The sequence below is a fragment of the Carassius gibelio genome, chromosome B4 (genome assembly GCF_023724105.1).
Source record: "Carassius gibelio isolate Cgi1373 ecotype wild population from Czech Republic chromosome B4, carGib1.2-hapl.c, whole genome shotgun sequence".
Taxonomy (NCBI): Eukaryota; Metazoa; Chordata; class Actinopteri; order Cypriniformes; family Cyprinidae; genus Carassius; species Carassius gibelio.
In genome coordinates, this window is record NC_068399.1 from 21,204,302 (window position 1) to 21,227,057 (window position 22,756).

Genomic DNA, 22,756 nt, shown 5'->3' on the forward strand with positions numbered 1-22,756 from the left:
CCAAAGAAATAGATCGGTATTGCAGTATTAAACAAAATTGCAACTGCAAACTTGGTCTATTATTCCTGTATGATGAGTTCATAGATATAATTTATTATCTTTTTTGATTACCTATTAACAAAGTATGGACTAATATATACTGTACCTGACAAGCATTGCTAAAATTTACTTCTGAATAACAGTAATTAAAACATTGAAAAGTGCATGTGATTTTACAACTAACATGAACGCAAAGCTTTACATTTATTGTTTATGTGAAGTTTTTTTCTTTTGTTTATGTTCACATTAAATTAAAAGTTTTTATATTTTTAAAACATATTAAATGTAAAAAATAATAGCTTTTTAATTATATTGTAATGGCAAAAATGTATGGCTATAATTGAGGGAAAATGCATTCAGACATCTGTGTAGTAATATAAGCACACTGGTCTTTAGTAAAAACTCATATTTAATATTACTCTAAAAGGATTGAAAGAACAATCCCAAAAAAATTTATTATAGTTTTAGGCAAATATTGACAAAAACAGCAGGACGTGTCATTTTGTGATATTTTTACATTTTTGTAAGTAATACTTAACAGGGTCAAATATGTGATGAATAATTGTGTAATTATGTATTTATTTAACTTTAATTATTAGGATACATTTTGAGGGAGTGTTAATATCAGTTAAAATCATCATAAATATTAATTCAATGTGGAAGGAATTTAGGTAATATGATCCAAAAATAGAATCTGACTTTGTAATAACACTTTTGCATTGAGAAACAAATACCAATCAGTCAATTTAATGGAAATCATTGAGCCATTATTATTGTTTCTAAAGAGCATACACATTTCCAAAGAGACTGAAAGCTACAGTAAATTATTTCCTGGAAACTGTAAATTAATATTTCAAAATTAAATCTGAGTGACTGAATAAATGATTGTTATCAGATAACTGGGTTCAGATAAAGTGCTTCTCAAACTCAAACTGATGCTTCCTCATTTCCTCGCTCCTCTGTTCTCCAGCCCTGACCTGAAACTAATCTAGTGATTAACAGTTTTATTGATTCTCAGACAAATTTCAAAATAGAATACAGAATACAACAATTTATTCTGTTAACAAACCCAACCCAAACTAATCCTCAAATACGGCTTCAAGGTTAAATACAATAAAAGCATCCATCATTATATTACATTATATAATCAAAAGAAAATTCAGTAAATAAAATACATTACATTAAATTAATAAATAAATTCAATCAATAACACATCACATTTACACTGTCACAAACAGTGTATTTCTCACACACAGTTATTAATGTCCCTTTTCCAAATAAATTAAGTACTTAGACCATTTTTCATAATACAGATTTAGCTTGAGTTTGCTTAAAAGACAATTGTTCAAATGCAGACACTCTAGTTCTACCGCCCATTCCTGATAGGAAGTGACATCCTCTGATTTCCAACTCTTGACAATTATTTGTCTTGCCTAAAAAATGTAAAACAACAAATATTAAGTATGTCTATATTTCCTTGAATATGTATAATTGCATTTTTACCACATTTTTTACATTTTTTTATTTATACGCTTATTTTCACTTTTATTTATGTATGTATTTAACATTTATATATTTTCACATTTATTAAATATTAAATGAAAAAAATATAATTGTAAATAAATAATGAAATATAAGTATAATTCTAATTTTTATTATTTTTATTACATTTTATTTATTTTCCTAGTCTATTTATATACTCATTTATTTATTATTTTGTTAACTTTATCATTTCACATAATAGAGACTGTCCTGTAATACTTTCACTGGTGAGAAGTTCCTCATGCAGCAACACAGAGACAAGACTCTTGTCTGCTCCTCTTTACAATAAGAAGTGTTTTGCTGCCACCTGCTGGACAAATGCAGTAGCGCAGTATTAAACCCACATGATTATTGCTTTTATTTTATTCTCAAAGTTAAACCTAATGAAAGTAGATATAATAAAATAAAAATAAAAATAATACTCAAAATAAAATTAGCAACAATATAGTTAATACTTTGGAGTAATCACATTTTTATTTGTTTTCTGATAGAATAAAGAACAACTGAGGAAAATCCATTAAAATTAGTCATTAGAAATTGGTTCTAGTTTGTTTGTGTAAGTGTTTGAAGTGTTCAGACTTACAGAAGTCAGTGATCAGAGCTTGTGTCTGCTGTGTTCAGGTTCAGGTTTGATGCTGAATATAAGCTGCAGTGTTTCTGTATCAATCTGCTTTAAGTTTAGTGTGACTTTATCTCCACACTGACTTCTGACTGACACGAGTCTGTCCTCAGTGAAGTGTCTCTTCACGCTGGAGGAGGAGTCCCGCTCATCAGCGCTCACACTTTATTGATATATATGGAGAAAATCAAACTGCTGCTTTCTGATTTGTCACTGATTGTGTTTGATGATTTCCTCTGTTGTGTCTAATAAGGGAACAGTGAGTGTCATTGGCAGCTGTGAGTCTCTCTCTCTCTTTAGGGGGCTGACAGGAGCCAGTTTCTTCAGTGTGTTTGAGGAGCAGACGAGAAACTTGTGCTGTGCTCTGAGTTGATGAAGTAGTGTGTGTATCGAGCTGAAGGAGAAGATGGAGAACTGTCTGATGCTGATGTTTCTGTGTTATATGATAAAACTCATCACCTCTGGTAGGTACATACTCAGAGTCAAGAGGTGATATATTCTTTAAAATGTGCTGAAATAATTTACATGTAATGTTACACTTTACTACATACTATGTTTGGTATGTTCACTGTTTGTCTCTCTCTCATGTGTAGACAGTGTGAGTGTGAGGTTGGTGAATGGTAGTTATCCCTGTGCTGGTCGAGTGGAGGTTTATAATGATGGTCAGTGGGGAACAGTGTGTCATTATTATTGGGATATTGCTGATGCTGCAGTGGTGTGTAGAGAGCTGGACTGTGGGACGGCTGTAAAAGCAACACATGAAGCTTACTTTGGACAAGGATCAGGACCAATTTCAATGGCTCTTGTAGGATGTAGTGGATCAGAGACTGCACTTAAAGACTGCAGGTCAGACAGCGAGGTTGCACAGCAGAACTGTAATCATGGTCAAGATGCTGGTGTCATCTGTTCAGGTAAACAGCTCCAAACCTCAGTCTGTTATTTCATCACTCTCTTTCATAATTCACACTCAAGCTAAAAACATATTTATGCTGGTGTTTACAAACATCACTATCAATCTCATGAAACAGGCAGCCTCTGTTTAATTGTTTTATTCATAATAATATATTAATCCTAATTCCTTATTATTTTAAAATAAACTATGATGAAGAGAGTCACCATTTAATATGTCATGTCTTTAGTATATTCAGACAGTCTGATCTGACAATCTTATTTCAGTTGTTTATAGAATGAAAATTATCAAATTACAGATGAGAGATAAAATTACATTTTATCTACTACGTTGAGCTGGAGGGACATGTTAGTTCGTAGTTCTTAATAATCCCTTAGGACCTGGGATTATTAAAGATTGATAAAACATTTTTCTTCAGTTTTGTAAATCCATTAACTGATCGTTTCTTTTTATTTAATATTTGTATTTTATAATAATAATAACTGCAATATAATAATATAATAATAATATTATTGTAATGGGGCTGACGAGTCATGAGACATGCGGATCCATGTGCAAACTTTTATTACACAGAGACGTGGTCGTAACAGGCATGGGTCAAACACAAACAGTTATATAGAGTGCAAGACAAAGAATATTCCTAGGTGGTGAATAAAGGGAAATTCATTGACCGGATCTTGACAATTATTATATTAATTAAATTATTAATATAATTATTTGTATATTTATTGTTATATATGCTTATTTCCCCTTTCAATTTGTGTATCATTTTACCTAATTAATGTTCTGTATAATTATGTTAGTGTTATTATTCTTCCATATATTTAGCAAATAGCCTACTATAAACGCCTGACAATTATACCAATAAAGTTTCGACTTTATAATTGTATTTGATTGTATGTGGCGTGTTGTGTTTTTCATTTACAAATGACACTATGCAAATGATTGATTCTTCAACGAAAATGCATAATTATAGTGTATAAATTAGCCAAAATAAAATGTAATATATGATAAATTTGACCTTCAAATTGCACTTCCATTAAACATTTCCGTAAGTCATACAGCATATATCAGGCTATTATTATTATTTACAAATCTGTTCAGAACATAAAGAGATCGAAATGAAGGGAAAATAAATCAAATACATAATGAATATGATAATAATAATAATAATAATAATAATAATAATAATAATAATAATAATAATAATAATAATAATAATGTACAAATATTAAGGGAAGAAGATGATCAGTTAATGGACTTACAAGAGTGTGGGATGGATAAAAATGTTTTCTTGTAGCCCTTTTTTATTTTATGTACTTTATGTAACATTTATTCATGATAAACTTTTGATTGCTGTTTACATCACGTGCACAGACTACAGTCTGGTAACCTAGGCCTGTTGTTAATATAGTAATTAAATAATGTAATAATTTCTATAATAATGTACATAATATTAATAATATTAATAAATCTATATCTCTGATAATCCCAGGCTTCTATGGTCATGCAGGTTTGTTTACACAATGAACTCGTGGCCACGACAAAACTAAGTGAACCGAACATATAAAATTAGTGCAGATTAAGTGAATTAGCTACATTCATAGATTTGACAAAAAAAATTCTAAATGTAATGATTTTTCTCTAGTCCTCCAGCTGAGTAGAGATGTTTAATTATGTGTCTTTATATTTCAAAGACTCAGAGCAAAGACTTCGACTTGTGGACGGGCTTCACCTGTGCTCTGGGAGAGTGGAGATGTTTCGTACAGAAGGATGGGGTTCAGTGTGTGACGCTGTCTTTGACCAGCAGGATGCAGAGGTTGTGTGTAGAGAGCTGGACTGTGGGGCTCCTGTACAGGTGCTGGGAGCAGCTGCTTTTGGTAAAGGAAAAGGCCGTGTTTGGTCAGAAGAGATTCAGTGCAGAGGAAATGAATCTCAGATAGACGTCTGTTCAAGATCATCTTCACAGAAGCAAAGCTGTTCTCATGACAATGATGTGGGAGTGATCTGTTCTGGTTGAGTATCAACATTTGTCATCTCTTTAGATAAATTACATACTCATGTAATATACTGCTGTTGTTTTGTTCAATTATTTTAACTCTAGTTTCATACTGTTTGAAAGAGCTGTCAATTGTTTGTCCAGGTTACACAGATCTCAGGCTGGTGAATGGTTCAGACTCTTGTTCTGGAAGAGTGGAGCTTCAGTATCTCGATAAATGGGGCACAGTGTGTGATGCATGCTGGGATATGAGAACTGCCAGTGTCCTCTGTAGACAGCTGAATTGTGGGATTGCTGTGTCTGTTGTGGGATCAGACTGGTTTGGAGCGGGAATTAATGAAACCTGGGCTGATGTGTTTGATTGTGACGGGAATGAAACAAAACTCTCAGAATGTTCCATCTCTTCATGGAGTCGAGCTGAATGTTCTCACAGTCGAGATGTTGGAGTCATCTGCTCTAGTGAGCACATTCACACCACACTGAAGTCTGGTTTCAGAATAAAACTACACATTTCAACAAATGTAGCATATTTTAGATAAATATTAAATGACAAATAAATACTATCTCCAGACAGTAAAGCTCACCTGGAGAACTGCAGCTCTTCACAAACTCTCAACTGCAGCTCCACACAACATCTGTCAGTAAAGAACACTGGTGAGAAAATCAACATCTGGACAGATTCTGCAGTTGTTCGTGATCAGTAATGTTGTTTTTCTGTCTCTGAATATCAGGTCGTGGGTCCATCAGGCTGGTGGGTTCTGGGGGAGACTGTGCAGGGAGGCTGGAGGTTTTTCACAGCGGCTCATGGGGGACAGTGTGTGATGACTCCTGGGATATTAAAGATGCCCATGTGGTGTGCAGACAGCTGCAGTGTGGAGTGGCCCTCAGTAACCAGCAGGTACCAGCCTGGTTTGGTCCTGGTTCTGGTCACATATGGCTGGATGAGGTGGAGTGTGAGGGGAATGAGACGTCCCTGTGGAGCTGCTCTTCTTCAGGCTGGGGAAAACATGACTGTAGTCACAAGGAGGATGTAGGGGTTGTGTGCTCAGGTAGACATGCTGCTGATTTTTTTCTATTTAAATGAATATTACATATTCATAATTATATTAATTTGTCCATAATGCCCTTTTTTAATTAATTTATTTAATGGTATTTTTGCATTTCTATCTAGAGTTTAAAGAGATCAGGTTAACTGAGGGCTGTGAAGGGAATGTGGAGGTTTTCTACAATGGATCCTGGGGTAATGTGTGCTGGAACCAGATGGACAGAGACACAGTGAGTCTGATCTGTCAAGAGCTGAACTGTGGAAGATCTGGTGATTTATCTGCTTCTGCACCAAGACTGAAATCAGCTCCTAACTGGCTGGATAAAGTTACATGTCGACCACATGATTCCTCTTTATGGCAGTGTCCATCTTCACCCTGGGGACAGAACTACTGTGATGAAGATGAGGTGGCCAAAATTATCTGCTCGAGTAAGATCAATTTAAATGTTTTTTGGATTTAATATGGTCAGGTTTATGTGGTAAGTAAACATTTTTCTGCAAAAACAAACAGAGCAGGTGAGAAGAGTCTTGATTATACAATGTTTTATTTCAGTGAAGGAGAGTGATGAGTCTCCTCGGAGTCATCTGACATGTTCAGCATCTCCTCACCAGAGACAGTGTTCAAGTAAGTTTCCTGATAATACACCTGTTAATGTTTTTTAGTTTAATCATGTATTTGTCTCATATATTATTATCTGTGGATTGGAATATTTGCATTTAAAATAAGCACATTTAAATTTCTGTCTTCAGTTTTAGTGTATTTTGTTGTAAATTATGTGCTGAAGCTGCTCAGTGCTGATTGATGTGTGTTTCAGATCATGTTCCTCTCAGACTGAGTGGAGGTAAGGGCCGGTGCTCTGGGAGGCTGGAGGTGTATCATAACTCTGTGTGGGGCTCAGTCTGTGATGATCAGTGGGACATCAGCGATGCTCAGGTGGTCTGCAGGCAGCTGGGTTGTGGAGCAGCACTGAGGGCTGATGGGAATTCAGTCTTTGGTGCTGGTGAAGGTGTTGTGTGGATGAACAGAGTCGAGTGCAGAGGGAATGAGATTCACCTGTGGGACTGTTCTCTCTCCCTGAAAAACCACACTGACTGTGCGCAAAAGAAGCTTGTAACACTCAACTGTGCAGGTTTGTCAAAAATTTTGGACCATCTCAATTCTAACAATATTTGCATTTAGATCAATCATTTACATTATTGTTAATGTGTTTATATCCATTTTGACAGATTTGTCTGTGTCCTCTACTCCTGCCACAACAACATCAGCTTCTCCTCCAGTTTCTCCTCCAGTGCACTCAACATCAGTCTCTCCTCCACAAACTCTCTCCGTCCCCCCAGTGCTTGTGATTGTTCTGGGAGTTGTGCTCTTACTGCTCTTAGTGCCACTGCTTATACTGATTCAGCAGAACAGAGTGATGAGGAGAGGTAGGAGAGATCCAGAGACTGTCATATTGTGTCTTATTCAGTGTGTGATCAGTCATGTGTTGTGAACTGACAGCAGGTTTGTCTGTCTACACTCACAGCTCTCTCTAAGAGGAGACACAGGAGGAAGACTGAGGCCGTTTATGAGGAGATTCAGCACAGACAAAATCACTTCACTCAGAGGGGTGAGACATGAGCCATCAATCTCATTTAATAGCATTAATTAAATGACATCTGTCAGACAGTTGATGTTCATCTATTATTAGTCCTGTTAAACCTTCTGCTTCAAACCACAGAATTCCTGACAGAAAACCACAGAGCTGCAGGTGCATGTTTATATGTGTGTGTGTGTGTGTGTGTGTGTATGTGTGTGTGTGTGTGCGTGTGTGTTTGTGTGTATGTGTGTCTGTGTGTGTGTGTGTCTTCCTTTGAGTATTTTTAGATTGTCATAAGGAGGTGTTCATTTGTTACACTTGTTTAGTGTAGGTGCAGGTGTGTGTGTGTGTGTCTATTTCTGGAATGCAGTGAGGAATGGGTTCATTTGAGGATACCTGTGTGTTTAGTAACATAAAATAAAGGGATTTCTGCCTATAATGCTTTTAAAATGTGAATAATTAATATTTGAGCTGTCTTCTTTATGATCAAAAGGTATTGAAGATTCAGTTTGTTTGTAAAGATGAACATGTTTCTGCTCTGCTCTTCTTTAACAGGGAGTCTCATCTCTGAAGAACTACATTCTGGGTATGAAGATGCTGATGAGCTTTTCTCAGGTTCGAGAGATGATGCGCATATTTACTCAAATCTTTTTTTTTTTTTTAATTCTTAAATAAATAATTAAGTGAAGTGAACCAATGCTATTACAAATTAGATTATTGACCCAATATTATTTAAGTACTTCTGTTTGCTTATATATTAACAGTCTGTTCTCCTTTTTTTTTGCAAAAGAGTTCAAGACTGCATATTATGATGATGTCACCAATGGCAGTGGCCTAAAAGGTCAGAGACGTTTTTAACTGATCACATGATTCATCAACAAATGATTAATACATTCTCAATCTGCCAAAAGAAAATATTTTGGTTTGTATCCAAACATATTGTGTGTTGATGCAGAAGAGATGGTGAAGGAAATCACACCGGGATACTATGATGATGTCATCACTGATGGACTGAAACCATATCTTGAGACAGGTGTCACTCTCTTACTCTACAACAGCATAGAATATAGTTTTAATTTAAAATATTACTGTATAATTAAGTTAGATATTTATTTATTTTTCTGAATGCAATGAATGTGTCTGTTATGAATGTGTGTATTTGTAGAAGACTATGATGATGTCATGACAAGCAGACTGAACTCTCATATCAGAAAAGGTGTTTTACTTTTTTTATCAGTTAAAATATATATAATATTTAAAATCCAGATTGTTACAGATAATATTTTAAATTACTGACTTTAATGGGTTTATTGGATCATATTTTATTATGACTCATATTTAAATATTTAAACTAGAGCCATTTTCATGTTTACAGGAGGATCAGATATTCGCTCTTTGTAATCATGTCAATGAAAGGAAAAGGGACTGTTTATAAACTGATATGAGATGTTTTTATGTCATTCTTGATCAGAGAGAGTTAATCAGAGAGAGTATGATGATGTCATGAGTGTCAGTGAAGATGTAGAGTAAGTTACTAAAACACTTTTGTTCTCATATTAACATCTTTATTTAGATTTAATATTTTATATTTTTCCAGTTGTTTAGACTTCAAATATTTATTCAGTTACAGTATTTGACATGATTTAAAATGTTGTATTTAATAACAGATTATGATGATGTGGAGGAGGAGTCAAACAAAGAAGGGGGTCATTTGGTCAATGATGTCATCCACTGCTTCAGTTCAACACATCTAAACAAATGCTGAGTTATTGATATATCGATATTGTTATTGATATGTAAAATTTCAGGCTTTTATATTTTTCGCCATTTTTTTTATGAAATCTGTTTTGCCTTTGTGGATTTTGTTGGATGTTTTTGGCCTTGTTAATAGCAATAAAATAAAAATAAAAATTGGACAAGTTTTTGTATGTCAATAAGAGATTACATGATCCCTGAAGTCAAATATAAGTATTTACATTATAAAGCACAAAAAACAGTGACAATCCAAGACTAAGTATAAAATATAAATATAAACACAATGACCATCAGTGACGTAACAGCCCTCAGCATTACCACAGAAAGTACTGAGTTCATGAGCGGATAATGCTGATAATATGCTTGCATTTATTTTGGATGCAAGAAGTAACTTTCACAATGGAGAAAAAAGAAATAAAAATTAACTAAAATCAGCTGTATCAACTTATTTTCTTAAGTGATCAGGCATAAACCAATAAATAAATTATGCATATTGCTTGTCTGCTGGGCTTTTATATTTTACATATAAAAAACGTTTAATTTTATTTTATTACTGTAGAAGTACTGTGTTATGTGTGTAATTCAACAACCTGTAACACGTTTAAAATATTTATTCTACCATACTGTATCATATTGTCATAATCATGGACTTTCTGTTCCTTTTTGTTCCGCTCCCTTGTTTTGTTAATTAATCCCCACCGGTTTCCATTCCCCTGATTACTTTCCTTGTGTTTAAAATCCCTGTCTGTTTAGTTCCTCCTTGTCTGCTATTAATGTTATATCATATGTTTGATGATTTGTGTTGGATGTGCCTTGTTCTCCCATGAGCATTAAAATAACTTTTGATATAGCCTATATATCCTTCATCTTGCGCGTTAGCACACTTGTGACAGAATAGCGGACCGAAAAGTGAGTTTAGCTATGTTTTGTAATCTTTCCTTTTTGTTTGTTTTGTTCTCCCCCCTCCCAGAATGAATATCCCCCAGCTGTTCAGTTCCTATGCCTGGAGCAGTCGGTCGTGGAGTGGGTGCTGGAGAATAATGGATCCCCGTTCTCCGTCTGCCCTGCTGAGGAGTATATTATGGGATTAGAATCCGGCCAAATGTATTGCAGTCACAGATCGAAAAATAATAAGCATAAATAAAATATTTAAAAACACGTGTAAAATAATAACGCACAAAACCGAAAAACAAATGCAATTTTTTACAATAACAAACAGTGCAGTCATGGATTACACAAAACTGAAACATGAATTAAAAATTTTCCAAGTCGCAAACAAAATCAAAATCAATTTCCTGCTCACATGTTATTTTTTTATGTGCTTGTGGTCTTTTCCCCTTTGCCCTTCTTTCCACTGTCTGCGCTTGCATTTCTAAAAGTTGCAGTTTGAGTTTCAATCAGTCCAAGGGGGAGTTGACGTCACTCCAGTGCGACTTGTGGCTGCTGTGGCAGGTGTGTGAAGATGGATAACCAGAGTCAGCAGACAAATCTCGGATGATCTCAGGTAATTACCCATAAATATTTTGTTAGTGGGTGACAGCACTATTTTCTGCAAGCACTATGTAGGCCGATATCCTGTTAACACGTGTCTTGTTAGTTTGGTTTATTTACCAATACTTTATATTTTAGGCAGTTGGGCTGCACGATAAATCACACGCGATATTTAATTTATCTTGTCAGTAAAGCCGGTTGTGTAATCAGCGGTAAATCTTCATCACCTACTGACAAGATGCGCATTAAATATCACACAAAGGGAATGTTTCTGTCACCTGCTAACAAAATATTTAAGACCAATTACCTGAGATCGTCCGGTATTTGCTTTCTGACACTGGCTATCCATCTTCACACTAGAGGCTGACATTTATTGTAAACAAAATCACTATCACAGGATTGGGACGGGACGAGAAAATTTTTTGGTGGGACCTAGAATCGTAATAACAATTTGATCCACAACTTTCTACACAAATATAGCCTACCTTTTAAATAAATAAAGTTGTGGCGAGTGGGGCGGGGCCGAGAGGCGTGGGAACGAGGAGTGAGGCCAGGTGTAGTGATTGGAGATGAGCTACACCTGCGCCCCACCGCCAGTATCGAGTCCCACGTAGGAGATGGAAGTATATAAAACTGGAGTGACGACCATGAAGGACGAGAGAGGACCAGGCCTGGGATATTATTTTATGTTTTGGCTTTTATTTGTGCGCCTCAGTCACCGTGAGGGGCTGACGCGCTGTTTTGTTTATTTTGAATATTAAAGTGTTTTGATTGTCTGCCGGTTCCCGCCTCCTTCTTCCCGATGTATATGGAGATTTTAATATTGTTACAGTGGTGCCGAAGCCCGGGAGAAGGAGGGACGCGCTGCTGAAGATCCCTCGCCGCTGTGGTGAATCCGCGGTGCCCTCGAGCAGGCGAAGTATGTGCCGCCATGGACGCTCGAGGCGGTGGGCTGGAGCGAGTTGCCGGGGACGGGCGAGCTCGCTGCTGACCGCCCACGATATGGAGGGGCGGCTGCCGTCCGTGAGGGAGCGGAGGAGTCGGCGCCGTTCGCCAGGGGGCCGGAGCCTGCCGCCTCCGTGACGGAATCCGGAGGGGCAGGGAACGGGGGACTCCTGCCGCTGCCCAAAATCGGAGGAGCCGTCGCCGTCCACCGGGCGGCGGAGGAGTGTCGTGCCGTCCGGCGAGGGCCGTCCAGTGCCACCGCCGGGCACCGCGGAGGAGATCACCCAGCCGGTGGAGGGCCGAGCAGCAGTGCGTCTAGGAACCAGAATTTTTATTTTATTTTTTCCTCTCTCCCCTCTCTCGTCCTTGTCGCTCCTCCTTCCATCTCCTTTTCTCTCGCCTCGTCTGTCCTACCCCCAGGTTCCTGCAGGTCCCCGTGAGCGGTCCCCCCCGGAGGGAAGGGGGGGGGGGGGAGTAGAGCGCAGTGTCGAGGGTACCCCCCGGCCTGCGAGGGGCGATGGGGGTATGTGGCGAGTGGGGCGGGGCCGAGAGGCGTGGGAACGAGGAGTGAGGCCAGGTGTAGTGATTGGAGATGAGCTACACCTGCGCCCCACCGCCAGTATCGAGTCCCACGTAGGAGATGGAAGGATATAAAACTGGAGTGACGACCGTGAAGGACGAGAGAGGACCAGGCCTGGGATATTATTTTATGTTTTGGCTTTTATTTGTGCGCCTCAGTCACCGTGAGGGGCTGACGCGCTGTTTTGTTTATTTTGAATATTAAAGTGTTTTGATTGTCCGCCGGTTCCCGCCTCCTTCTTCCCGATGTATATGGAGATTTTAATATTGTTACAAAAGTATAAACTGTAGGCTTATATTTTAATTTTGAATTCAATTGTACTCGACCTGTGTCTTTATGCTGTCCTCCTGTTTGTTTGGTGTGGCTGATAAAGGACAGATCATTAACATCTGGTCAATGTGGTAATACAGTAGCCTACATCGGGCAGTACATCCAAAAGCCCACCTTTTGGATCATTCATAGACCTCAAATATAGCTTTTCATCGAAAAGATGTATGTATATCTACATACATATACCTACAGAAATGTGCACTATTGAAGCGTGTGTAGACACTGAACAGCAGGACAGATGGAGGCACAATAAATACAAATAAATAAATACAACATGGGAGAGGGAGAGATCGTGAGTCATTCCGGGAAAAAGGACGGGATGTTTCCCCAATGTTTTTTTCGTAGGATTGGAATGGGACGGGATCTTTATTTGCGGGAGGGGGATGGGAGAGATTTGAAAATCCACTCCCGTGTCACCATCACCCTCTACTTCATACACACACACCTACCCTCTTGGCCACAGCAGCCACGAATCACATTGGAGTGATGTCAAGTCCCCATTGGACTGATTGGCTAGAGGTGCAGCTGTCAATCTAGAACTTGCGGGCCAATGGTGACACTGAAGCCTGCCCTGATTTACATGAAACTCAAACTGCAACTTTAAGAAACACAAGCGCAGAACATGGAAACAAGAGCAAAGGGGAAAAAAACCACAAACACACACACAAAAAAAATTACATATGAGCAGGAAACCTGATTTTATTTGAGATTTGGAAATTTTTTAATTCATGTTTCAGTTTTGTGCAATATAATTTTAAATGCGTTTACATTTTTGATTTACACTTATTATTTTTCGATCCATGACTGCGCTTTTGGTAAAAAAAAAACTGCATTTGTTTTTCGGATTTGTGCGTTATTATTTTACACGTGTTTTAAAATATTTTATCTTTGCTTGTTATTTTTCGCTCTGTGACTGCAATACATTTGGCGGGATTATAATCCCATAGTGGACGAGTGAACGATTTAAGAACCACTGACATATAGATGGGAAGAGATGGTCTGACTGACATGTAAACCAAACATCAGTTTTGTTTAGTGGAGGGTTTATTTAAAAGTTTATTTAGGCTATATGTCATGTGTTCACCACTGAATCACAATTATTATTTGTGTGTGCAAAATGAAAAAAAAAAGAGCAATTTTATGAAATTCAATTTGACATTATTTACAGGAGTTATTTTGTCAGATGTTCACTAAATTTCCCTCATAGTCTATTAAGCCTTATACAAAGCCTAAGGTAAGCCTTTATTTACTCAAATGTCATTTTATGTAATTTTACAACTTTACAGAGTTGAGTGTGATATGGAAAGATGAGGACCCAAAAGCGGTTATGCAAAATGAAGCCCCTTTAATAGAGTAGCGTTGCAACAAAACAAGTCTTGGGAATAAACAACAAAAGCAGCCGATGAGCCGTGTGTGAGTGTAGCAAAATAACCAGCAGAGGAGGGGGAAGGAGAGAAGGGAAACCGAATCCATGACAGTTGACTATATGATATATGTACACATTTTCAGTTTGTTATCAGTGCTTTTATGTCATTTCTGCAGGTGTTTGGCTTTGATGCTGTAAATAAACTGGAGAGTTTCCTGTCTCCTGTAAATCAAAAACATGTGTGAGTCTGTGAGTGTGTGTGTGTGTTTCCCCTCACTGAGGTCTTGATGTATGGGGAGGAGGAGTTCATCAGCTCTGATGGTTTTGATGTATATATTTATATATGGAGAAAATGAGAAAAGCGTCCTCTGATTTGTCACTGAAGTTGTTTGATGATTTCCTCTGTTGTGTCTAATAAGGTAATAGCGAGTGTGATTGGAGGGTGTTGGGCCTCTTTCTCTCTCATTAAGGGGGCTGAGAGGATGCCTGTACTTCTGCATCATCAGAGCGGAGAAGCTTGTTCTGGGTGTTGAGTTAATCATGCTGAGGATGATGAGGAGATGCCCGATGTTCATTTTACTGTCTGCAGTTGTAATACTCATCACAGCTGGTAAGTACACAAATTAAAAACAACAACAATTTGCTTCAAGATGTTTGATTACAACTTAACATTTCAGATTTCGATATTTTTTATTTATTTATTCACAATATGCCTTTCTTTCTCACTCTCTCTTTTTTTTTTTATATTAGACCGTGTAAATGTGAGGTTGGTTGGTGGTCACAGTCGCTGTGCTGGTAGAGTGGAGGTTCTTCACAGAGGTCAGTGGGGAACAGTGTGTGATGTTGCCTGGGATTTGGCTGATGCTGCAATGGTTTGTAAAGAGCTGGACTGTGGAGAACCTGTAGATGTTTTGGGGAATGCCCACTTTGGACAAGGATCAGGGCCAATCTGGATGAATTTTGTCAGATGTGTTGGTTCAGAATCCACACTGAAGGACTGTGTATCAGGAGGATGGGAACAAAGTTACTGTGATCATGCTAAAGATGCTGGAGTCATCTGCTCAGGTAACATTTGCACAATTGTGGCTAAATCCGAGTTTTGCTGTTCATATTGTATCTAAAGTATGAAAAGCCAAATTACTCAATGCCATAGTTAACAACATTTTAGACTGTAATATGCACAAAGATAAGAAACATACTGTATGGTAAAAAAAAAAAAAAAAACAGCAAAAACAAAACCCTTCCAGTACCCAGAAAGCAAACTCTGTCACAAATTTTAAATGTATGATATACAGTATATTGAACACTAATTAATGTTATTTTTATTTTATATACAGTATATAAAAAAAACTTAACACTTATATTTTATTCCAGTGTTAACACATTTATGGCACATTTGTGCATCATTAACAGTTACGCACATATTCAAGGTATATGCTGTTTGAGATTTAGTTTCTGTCTTGCCTTGAGAAAAAGTTACATTTTTACAAAGCAAACTTATAATTGTAATACTCCTGGTTAAATGTGCACGTGTAATGTTTAATACAACTACAGTTGAGGTCAAAAGTTTACATTCCCCTTTGTTAAATGTTAATTATTTTACCAAAAGAATTTGCCATTCTTAAGAAAAATCCTTCAGGTTCCACAAATTCTTTGGTTTTCCAGCATTTTGTGTATTTGAACCCTTTCCAACATTGACTGTACTTTTAAACAGTATGGAGGCATGTACATTTGCTCTTTGGAGGCCACAGAAGATAGTTACATGTTTCCCAGAAGAAAATTTTCCCTGATTTTCAAATTCAGCTCTTAATGAATGTTTTTTTTTTTTCCTTTGAGAGTGTCTGAGCGTTTGAATCTTCTGTAATAGTTGCATACGAGTCCCTCATTTGTGAAAAGATGGATCTCAAAATCAAAGTCATTGTTGGAAAGGGTTCAAATACACAAAAATGCTGGAAAACCAAATAACTAATTTAAAAAAAACTAATTGAATATAACCTAAAACAATCATTACATAAACCCATCAAAATAAATGTCATAATTAGCTACCTGTGCCCTTCAGCAAGTAAATAATAACTGTATTCAGTACAGTCACTTTGTAGGCCAATCAGCTGTTAGCATCACACTGGTTCCCGTGACAATAAGCTAATAACATTTTTCCATAGGATTTTGAATTATCGAAAATTATAATAATAATTGTGATTCCTATGGAATCGCCAGAACTTAAAAGCTACTTTGGCAATAAACGGACTACATTACCACGGTCGCTCGTCTTCAACGTCACCACCACCAGCATGCTTCTGACAACTTTTTCAAACTTATTTTTAACATGTTCAGTAAAAAGGATTTACTATGTATATTAAATTTAATCCACGCTACGTTTTCATAAAAACTGGAATAAGTATAAAACTAGAGCCAAACTAAAGCTGAGACAGTATGTTGGTAATTAATAGTTTAGTGGATAAATTAAATAATCATAACTAAAGGACATATGAGAGCACGTAATTCTGTTCACTTCAAAATAAGGCGCAAAGTCAATAAATACTTGAATATTTTGATTTAAAACGTGTCTCACTGCTTCAATAAAATTCTAGTGCATATCGTCTAAACAACAGCAGAGTGAGCAAGTTTTTGAATATAGTAAGATTAAACTTATTTTTGTGAATAAAGTATCACATTTTAGCTAGCCTATCATTTTCTTAGGGTGGCACACAAAATGTTATTTTATCCTTGTTTCTAGAACAGCTTCATGTGGTGGTGGCCATTTAATTTTAATGGGGCTTTAAGCACTAATTAAAGTTTTGCGACAAAAAGACATGCGCTTAGGACTGTGCATGCACACTGACTGATCTACCCTGAAAAATAAGCTTTTAACACTATTTGAGCAAAATAAACAAACAGTGTATATAAATGACTTTTTCTCTCTCTCTCTTCCCCATTACACAGCTATTAAAATAGTTCAGTTTTTGTTTTTAATGGCAAACTGGTCATGTTTTATTTTGTTTCTTAAGTTAATTTAAAAATACGTTTGGAACATTTTATGTTCGGTAATTTTAAGTTTAGTTTTTTAAAGGAAAGATCAAGCTGCAGCAGACAGTGAGTTGTGCATAATGTTCGATGAATTAAGCCTTCTCAAACCAACACGACTTGCCTAAAATAATCAGACATAAAACACTTAATGCATTTCACACTATTCATTTAAACATTTAACCTAGATAAATGAGTGCTGTTAGGTTCATATCCAATTGTTTGTGTGGAAGCCAAAGCATGCTTTGCAGGTCATTGAGGCGGCAGTGCGACCACATGCACTTTTTTTTGCAATAACAGTGGGAACTTAAAAAAATGACGTCATTTTTGTTCATAAAGGCAAGAGTATGCATCATTCAGAACTGCAAAGGGTCTACTGGTATTTGAGTGCACTCACAATATCAACGAAACCTTATGCTTTTGTAAAAAAAGGAAAACAAACAGGATGCGCTTTCTGTCCTCTTGGTCTTGAAATTTTCTATACAATGCTTTAAATTACTATTTTTAAACAAAATAATTCAAATCAAAAAGAAAAACTCTTTCATTATACAATCCATAAAGTTGAATTTCTCTCAAAAAGCACGTCTAGTGAGGAAATGGTAAGTCAGGTTCCTCAAATTCATTTTTGCAACATTGACTCAGAAAACATTAGCTTGTTAATAAATAATTAAAACATCCCCTCACTTTTTGGTTTGTTTTTTTATTTATTATGAATGTAATATAACACAGGATACCTTTGATTACATGCATAAATAAATTGGACAAATTTCACTAAATTTAAAATTAAATTAAAAATCTAAATTAAATTAAAGTAAATGTATGCATTTAGCAGACGCTTTTATCCAAAGCAACTTACAGTGCATTCAGTCTATTAATTTTTACCTATCATTGCAGCTTCAGACATAGTTCTGCAAAAACATGAGTAAAAAAAAACAAACAAACAAAAAACTGGCTAAATTTGCCAATCACAAGTTTGAATGTGTGTATGTCATACTGTTTACTGGGGACCAAATAGTGAAATGTCCCTGAAAGCAGTCACCTGCTCTCCTGTTTATACTAGCCTGAGATTCTGATTGTTGTGTCATCAGTTTTGCTACTGAATGCTTGCTTTTGGATAATTGTGTTATTTGAGTTCACACTGTGACACTAGAGCAGTGGTTCTCAATTCCAATCCTCGTCCCCCCCTGCTCTTCACATTTTGTTTTTCTCTTATTGCTTCAGATGTTTATTCTATTGGGATGTTAGTGCCCTGCTAGGTGGACATCACAGGATATTCCGTCATGATTCACGTTCGAAGCGATCCTATATGTTTCAATCAAAGTGCTTTGATGTGTGCGAGACATTTAAATTGTATTTATTTAGAAATATGATGTCACATTTGTCTGTGTGTGAAGAAGTGTGCAACACAAATCAAATCCGTGAATGAATGTTCTGAAGTGAGGTAAACTTTAACAGATTTCCTCTGCTCAGGGAGTAGGGAGCAATGAATATGCACAGAGCTCACTTCTAAAAAAGCTGGTTATCTGAATCAGGTGTGTTAACAAAGAGCTTGTGAGGGATGTGAGGACTGGAATTGAGAACCGCTGCTCTAGAGTTGATTATTTGAGGTGTTTGTGTTTGTGAAAATAAAATACCTGTAAAATGAGGCCAGCTTTGGAGAAATCATTAAAAAAAAATTGGAATGTGTGTTTAAGTATTTATGCATTCCACTATAATATATTATAATTTCTACACAACAAAATTAATTAGTAAAGCATTACATGATTGAAGTGTTTACTCATGGTCCATCATTAATTTGGTCTTTGGATTTAACTGTGTTAATGCATTAAGCCATTTTTCGATTAATGGTGTTCTTGGGGACAACACTCAAAAAAAATGTGTCTTTAGATTATACTGCCGTTATCTTAGCGAAATATGGTGCTTACAAAAGAGTGAATTGGTCATAAAATCATAAAGTCATAAATTATTTATGTTCTTTCAGAAGTCAGGCTGGTTGGAGGTTCTCGCTGCTCCGGGAGGTTAGAGATACTTCATGATCAGACGTGGATGTCAGTGTGTGACGCTGTCTTTGACCAGCAGGATGCAGAGGTTGTGTGTAGAGAGCTGGACTGTGGGGCTCCTGTACAGATGCTGGGAGCAGCTGCTTTTGACAAAGGAGACACTCAGATGTGGACACAAGAGATTCAGTGCAGAGGAAATGAGTCTCAGATTCACCTCTGTCCAACATCACCATCACATGGAAACAATTGTTCACATGACAATGATGTTGGACTGGAGTGTACAGGTATGTGTTGACTGTTCAGCAGTAAAGACATATTTAATTTTGATAGTGTGTGATTTAGTTTTTTCCCTTAATGTGCACAGAAATAATAAATGTGCGGTTGGTTAATGGAAACAGTCCCTGCAGTGGGACAGTGGAGGTTCTTCACAGAGGTCAGTGGGGAACAGTGTGTGATGTTGGCTGGGATTTGGCTGATGCTGCAGTGGTGTGTAGAGAGCTGGACTGTGGAGAACCTGTAGATGCTGTGAGTGATGCTCAGGTTGGGCTCGGATCAGGACCAGTCTGGATGAATAATGCAATGTGTACTGGATCTGAGTCCACACTGAAGAGGTGTGGATCTGTCATATGGGGTTTTCAAGGTGTGTGTCCGAGCAAGAGTGCAGGAGTCATCTGTTCAGGTAAACTCAAAACTTTATTTTGTGAAAAGAAAGTAGTGCATGTTTTGTTCTTTAAGGTTGATTCATATTCATGTTTTTTTCAGGTGTCAGGTTGGTTGGGGAATCTCGCTGCTCTGGGAGGTTAGAGATACTTCATGATCAGACGTGGATGTCAGTGTGTGACGCTGTCTTTGACCAGCAGGATGCAGAGGTTGTGTGTAGAGAGCTGGACTGTGGGGCTCCTGTACAGGTGCTGGGAGCAGCTGCTTTTGACAAAGGAGACACTCAGATGTGGACACAAGAGATTCAGTGCAGAGGAGATGAGTCTCAGATTCACCTCTGTCCAACATCTCTGCAACACAAATACAACTGTTCACATGCTAATGATGTTGGATTGGTGTGTGCAGGTTTGAGCAAATTTATTTTACTTCACTGAAATCTTATTTCAAATCGTCTTACTGTTTGTATGAAATATTTTTTTTATAGTAATTCTTCTTACCATCTTGTTTGCTCTGTTGATACAGTAAGTATAACTTTTCTTGTTTTCTGTATTCAATATACAGGCCGTGTGAATGTAAGGTTGGTTGGTGGTCACAGTCGCTGTGCTGGTAGAGTGGAGGTTTTTCACAGAGGTCAGTGGGGAACAGTGTGTGACGCTGCTTGGGATATGACTGAAGCTGCAGTGGTGTGTAGAGAGCTGGACTGTGGAGAACCTGTAGATGCTGTGGGTGATGCTTATTTTGGACCAGGATCAGGACCAAGCTGGACTAATCGTATGATGTGCACTGGATCAGAGACTACACTGAAGAACTGTGGATCATTTCTGTTGTATGAATATGACTGCAATCATGGTACAGATGCTGGAGTCATCTGCTCAGGTGAGCTGTTCTAAAATGTAATCTATTACATCACTGTTGATCCACATGCCATATATTTTAGTTCCAAAGATATTTATTTAGATAATTTTTTTAACACCAAGTGTTGGCAACACCAAAGTCATAGGCTATATTCTCAGGGAATGCATGAACTGATAAAATGTTAATCTTGAATGCATCTGTAAGTAGCTTTTTCTGTGTGCATAAATATGTGCCAAATACATAAAGATAATATTTAAATGTAAACCCAAATAATGCAATTATTAGTTCTTTATCAGTAGCTTTTATTGTACAAACCCAGTATCACAAGTGTTTCCTTTCAAAAAAGGCATTAAGTACACCTTCAGTTTTTGTCTGTGCGATCTTAGGCCAAGTCTAATGATAGTACCAATAGTTCATGTACATTCACAAAAATATATATATGAATCAGTTTAATAACATTTGTAACAATTTGAATGCACATAAAATAATGATCTGTCAGCATTATTGATTGTTGTTTATAACTTTGATAACAATGGTTGTGGAACTTTTATTTTATTTTCTCTCACTACTGCAGAAGTCAGGCTGGTTGGAGGTTCTCGCTGCTCTGGGAGGTTAGAGCTACTTCATGATCAGACGTGGATGTCGGTGTGTGACGCTGTCTTTGACCAGCAGGATGCAGAGGTTGTGTGTAGAGAGCTGGACTGTGGGGCTCCTGTACAGGTGCTGGGAGCAGCTGCTTTTGACAAAGGAGACACTCAGATGTGGACACAAGAGATTCAGTGCAGAGGAGATGAATCTCATATTTCATTCTGTTCAGTATCATCACTTGAACACAACTGCACCTTTGACAACATTGTGGGACTGATCTGCTCTGGTTAAGTATAAATATTCAGCATCTCTTCATTTGTTTTAGATTCTAGATCATGTCTTAGGTTTGTGTTATAATGTGATCAATCTAATGACAGCTTAGCTTAAGAATGTTTTATGCATTGTTTCTGAAGTCTCTTTACTTTTCTCAGGTTACACTGATCTCAGACTGATTAATGGCTCAGACTCTTGTTCTGGAAGAGTGGAGCTTCATTTTCTAAAAGAGTGGGGCACAGTGTGTGATGCATGCTGGGATATGAGAGCTGCCAGTGTCCTCTGTAGACAGCTGAATTGTGGGATTGCTGTGTCTGTTGTGGGATCAGACTGGTTTGGAGAGGGAAGTGATGAAATCTGGGATGATGTGTTTGATTGTGATGGGAATGAAACAAAACTCTCAGAATGTTCCATCTCTTCATGGAGTCGAGCTGAATGTTCTCACAGACGAGATGTTGGAGTCATCTGCTCTAGTGAGAGGATTTTATTGAGTAAAAATGCAAACAATACATACTGCAACATCTTTGTAAAATTCCACATCTCCTCAGATTCCTCTCTGGCTCTTCATGATGGTCTGGTGCGGTTGTCTGGAGAGAGACAGTGTGAGGGGGAGCTGGAAGTTTTCATCCATCAGGTCTGGAGGAGAGTTCTGCTGGACTCCTGGAGTCTCACTGAATCCTCTGTGGTCTGCAGACAGCTGGACTGTGGCTCTGTGCTGAACTTTAATGGCTCCTCTTCATCCAGTCCTGAACACAGTCATGAGTGTGTGACGGGCTTCCAGTGCTCTGGGAGTGAAGCTCATCTGGGGAACTGCAGCTCTCCACAAACTCTCAACTGCAGCTCCACACAACAGCTGTACATCACCTGCCTTGGTGAGATTAACGACATCTGGACAGATTCTTCAGTTGTTAGTGATCAATAATGTATTTTTCTTTCTCTGAATATCAGGTCGTGGGTCCATCAGGCTGGTGGGTTCTGGGGGAGACTGTGCAGGGAGGCTGGAGGTTTTTCACAGCGGCTCATGGGGGACAGTGTGTGATGACTCCTGGGATATTAAAGATGCCCATGTGGTGTGCAGACAGCTGCAGTGTGGAGTGGCCCTCAGTAACCAGCAGGTACCAGCCTGGTTTGGTCCTGGTTCTGGTCACATATGGCTGG

At 37.6% G+C, this 22,756-nt stretch overlaps 1 protein-coding gene across 1 annotated transcript in view; it reads left to right on the forward strand.

Annotated features, from left to right (window-relative positions):
* The window catches only part of LOC127956567 (uncharacterized), a 355,838-nt gene that overhangs the window by 265,156 nt on the left and 67,926 nt on the right, over nucleotides 1-22,756 (forward strand). Inside the window, exons 18-24 of the mRNA XM_052554600.1 lie at nucleotides 19,311-19,506; nucleotides 19,587-19,901; nucleotides 19,985-20,287; nucleotides 20,444-20,758; nucleotides 21,312-21,611; nucleotides 21,757-22,071; nucleotides 22,147-22,470. Of these exons, the coding sequence (XP_052410560.1) occupies nucleotides 19,311-19,506; nucleotides 19,587-19,901; nucleotides 19,985-20,287; nucleotides 20,444-20,758; nucleotides 21,312-21,611; nucleotides 21,757-22,071; nucleotides 22,147-22,470 (2,068 nt within the window). The remainder of the gene's footprint in view (nucleotides 1-19,310; nucleotides 19,507-19,586; nucleotides 19,902-19,984; nucleotides 20,288-20,443; nucleotides 20,759-21,311; nucleotides 21,612-21,756; nucleotides 22,072-22,146; nucleotides 22,471-22,756) is intronic.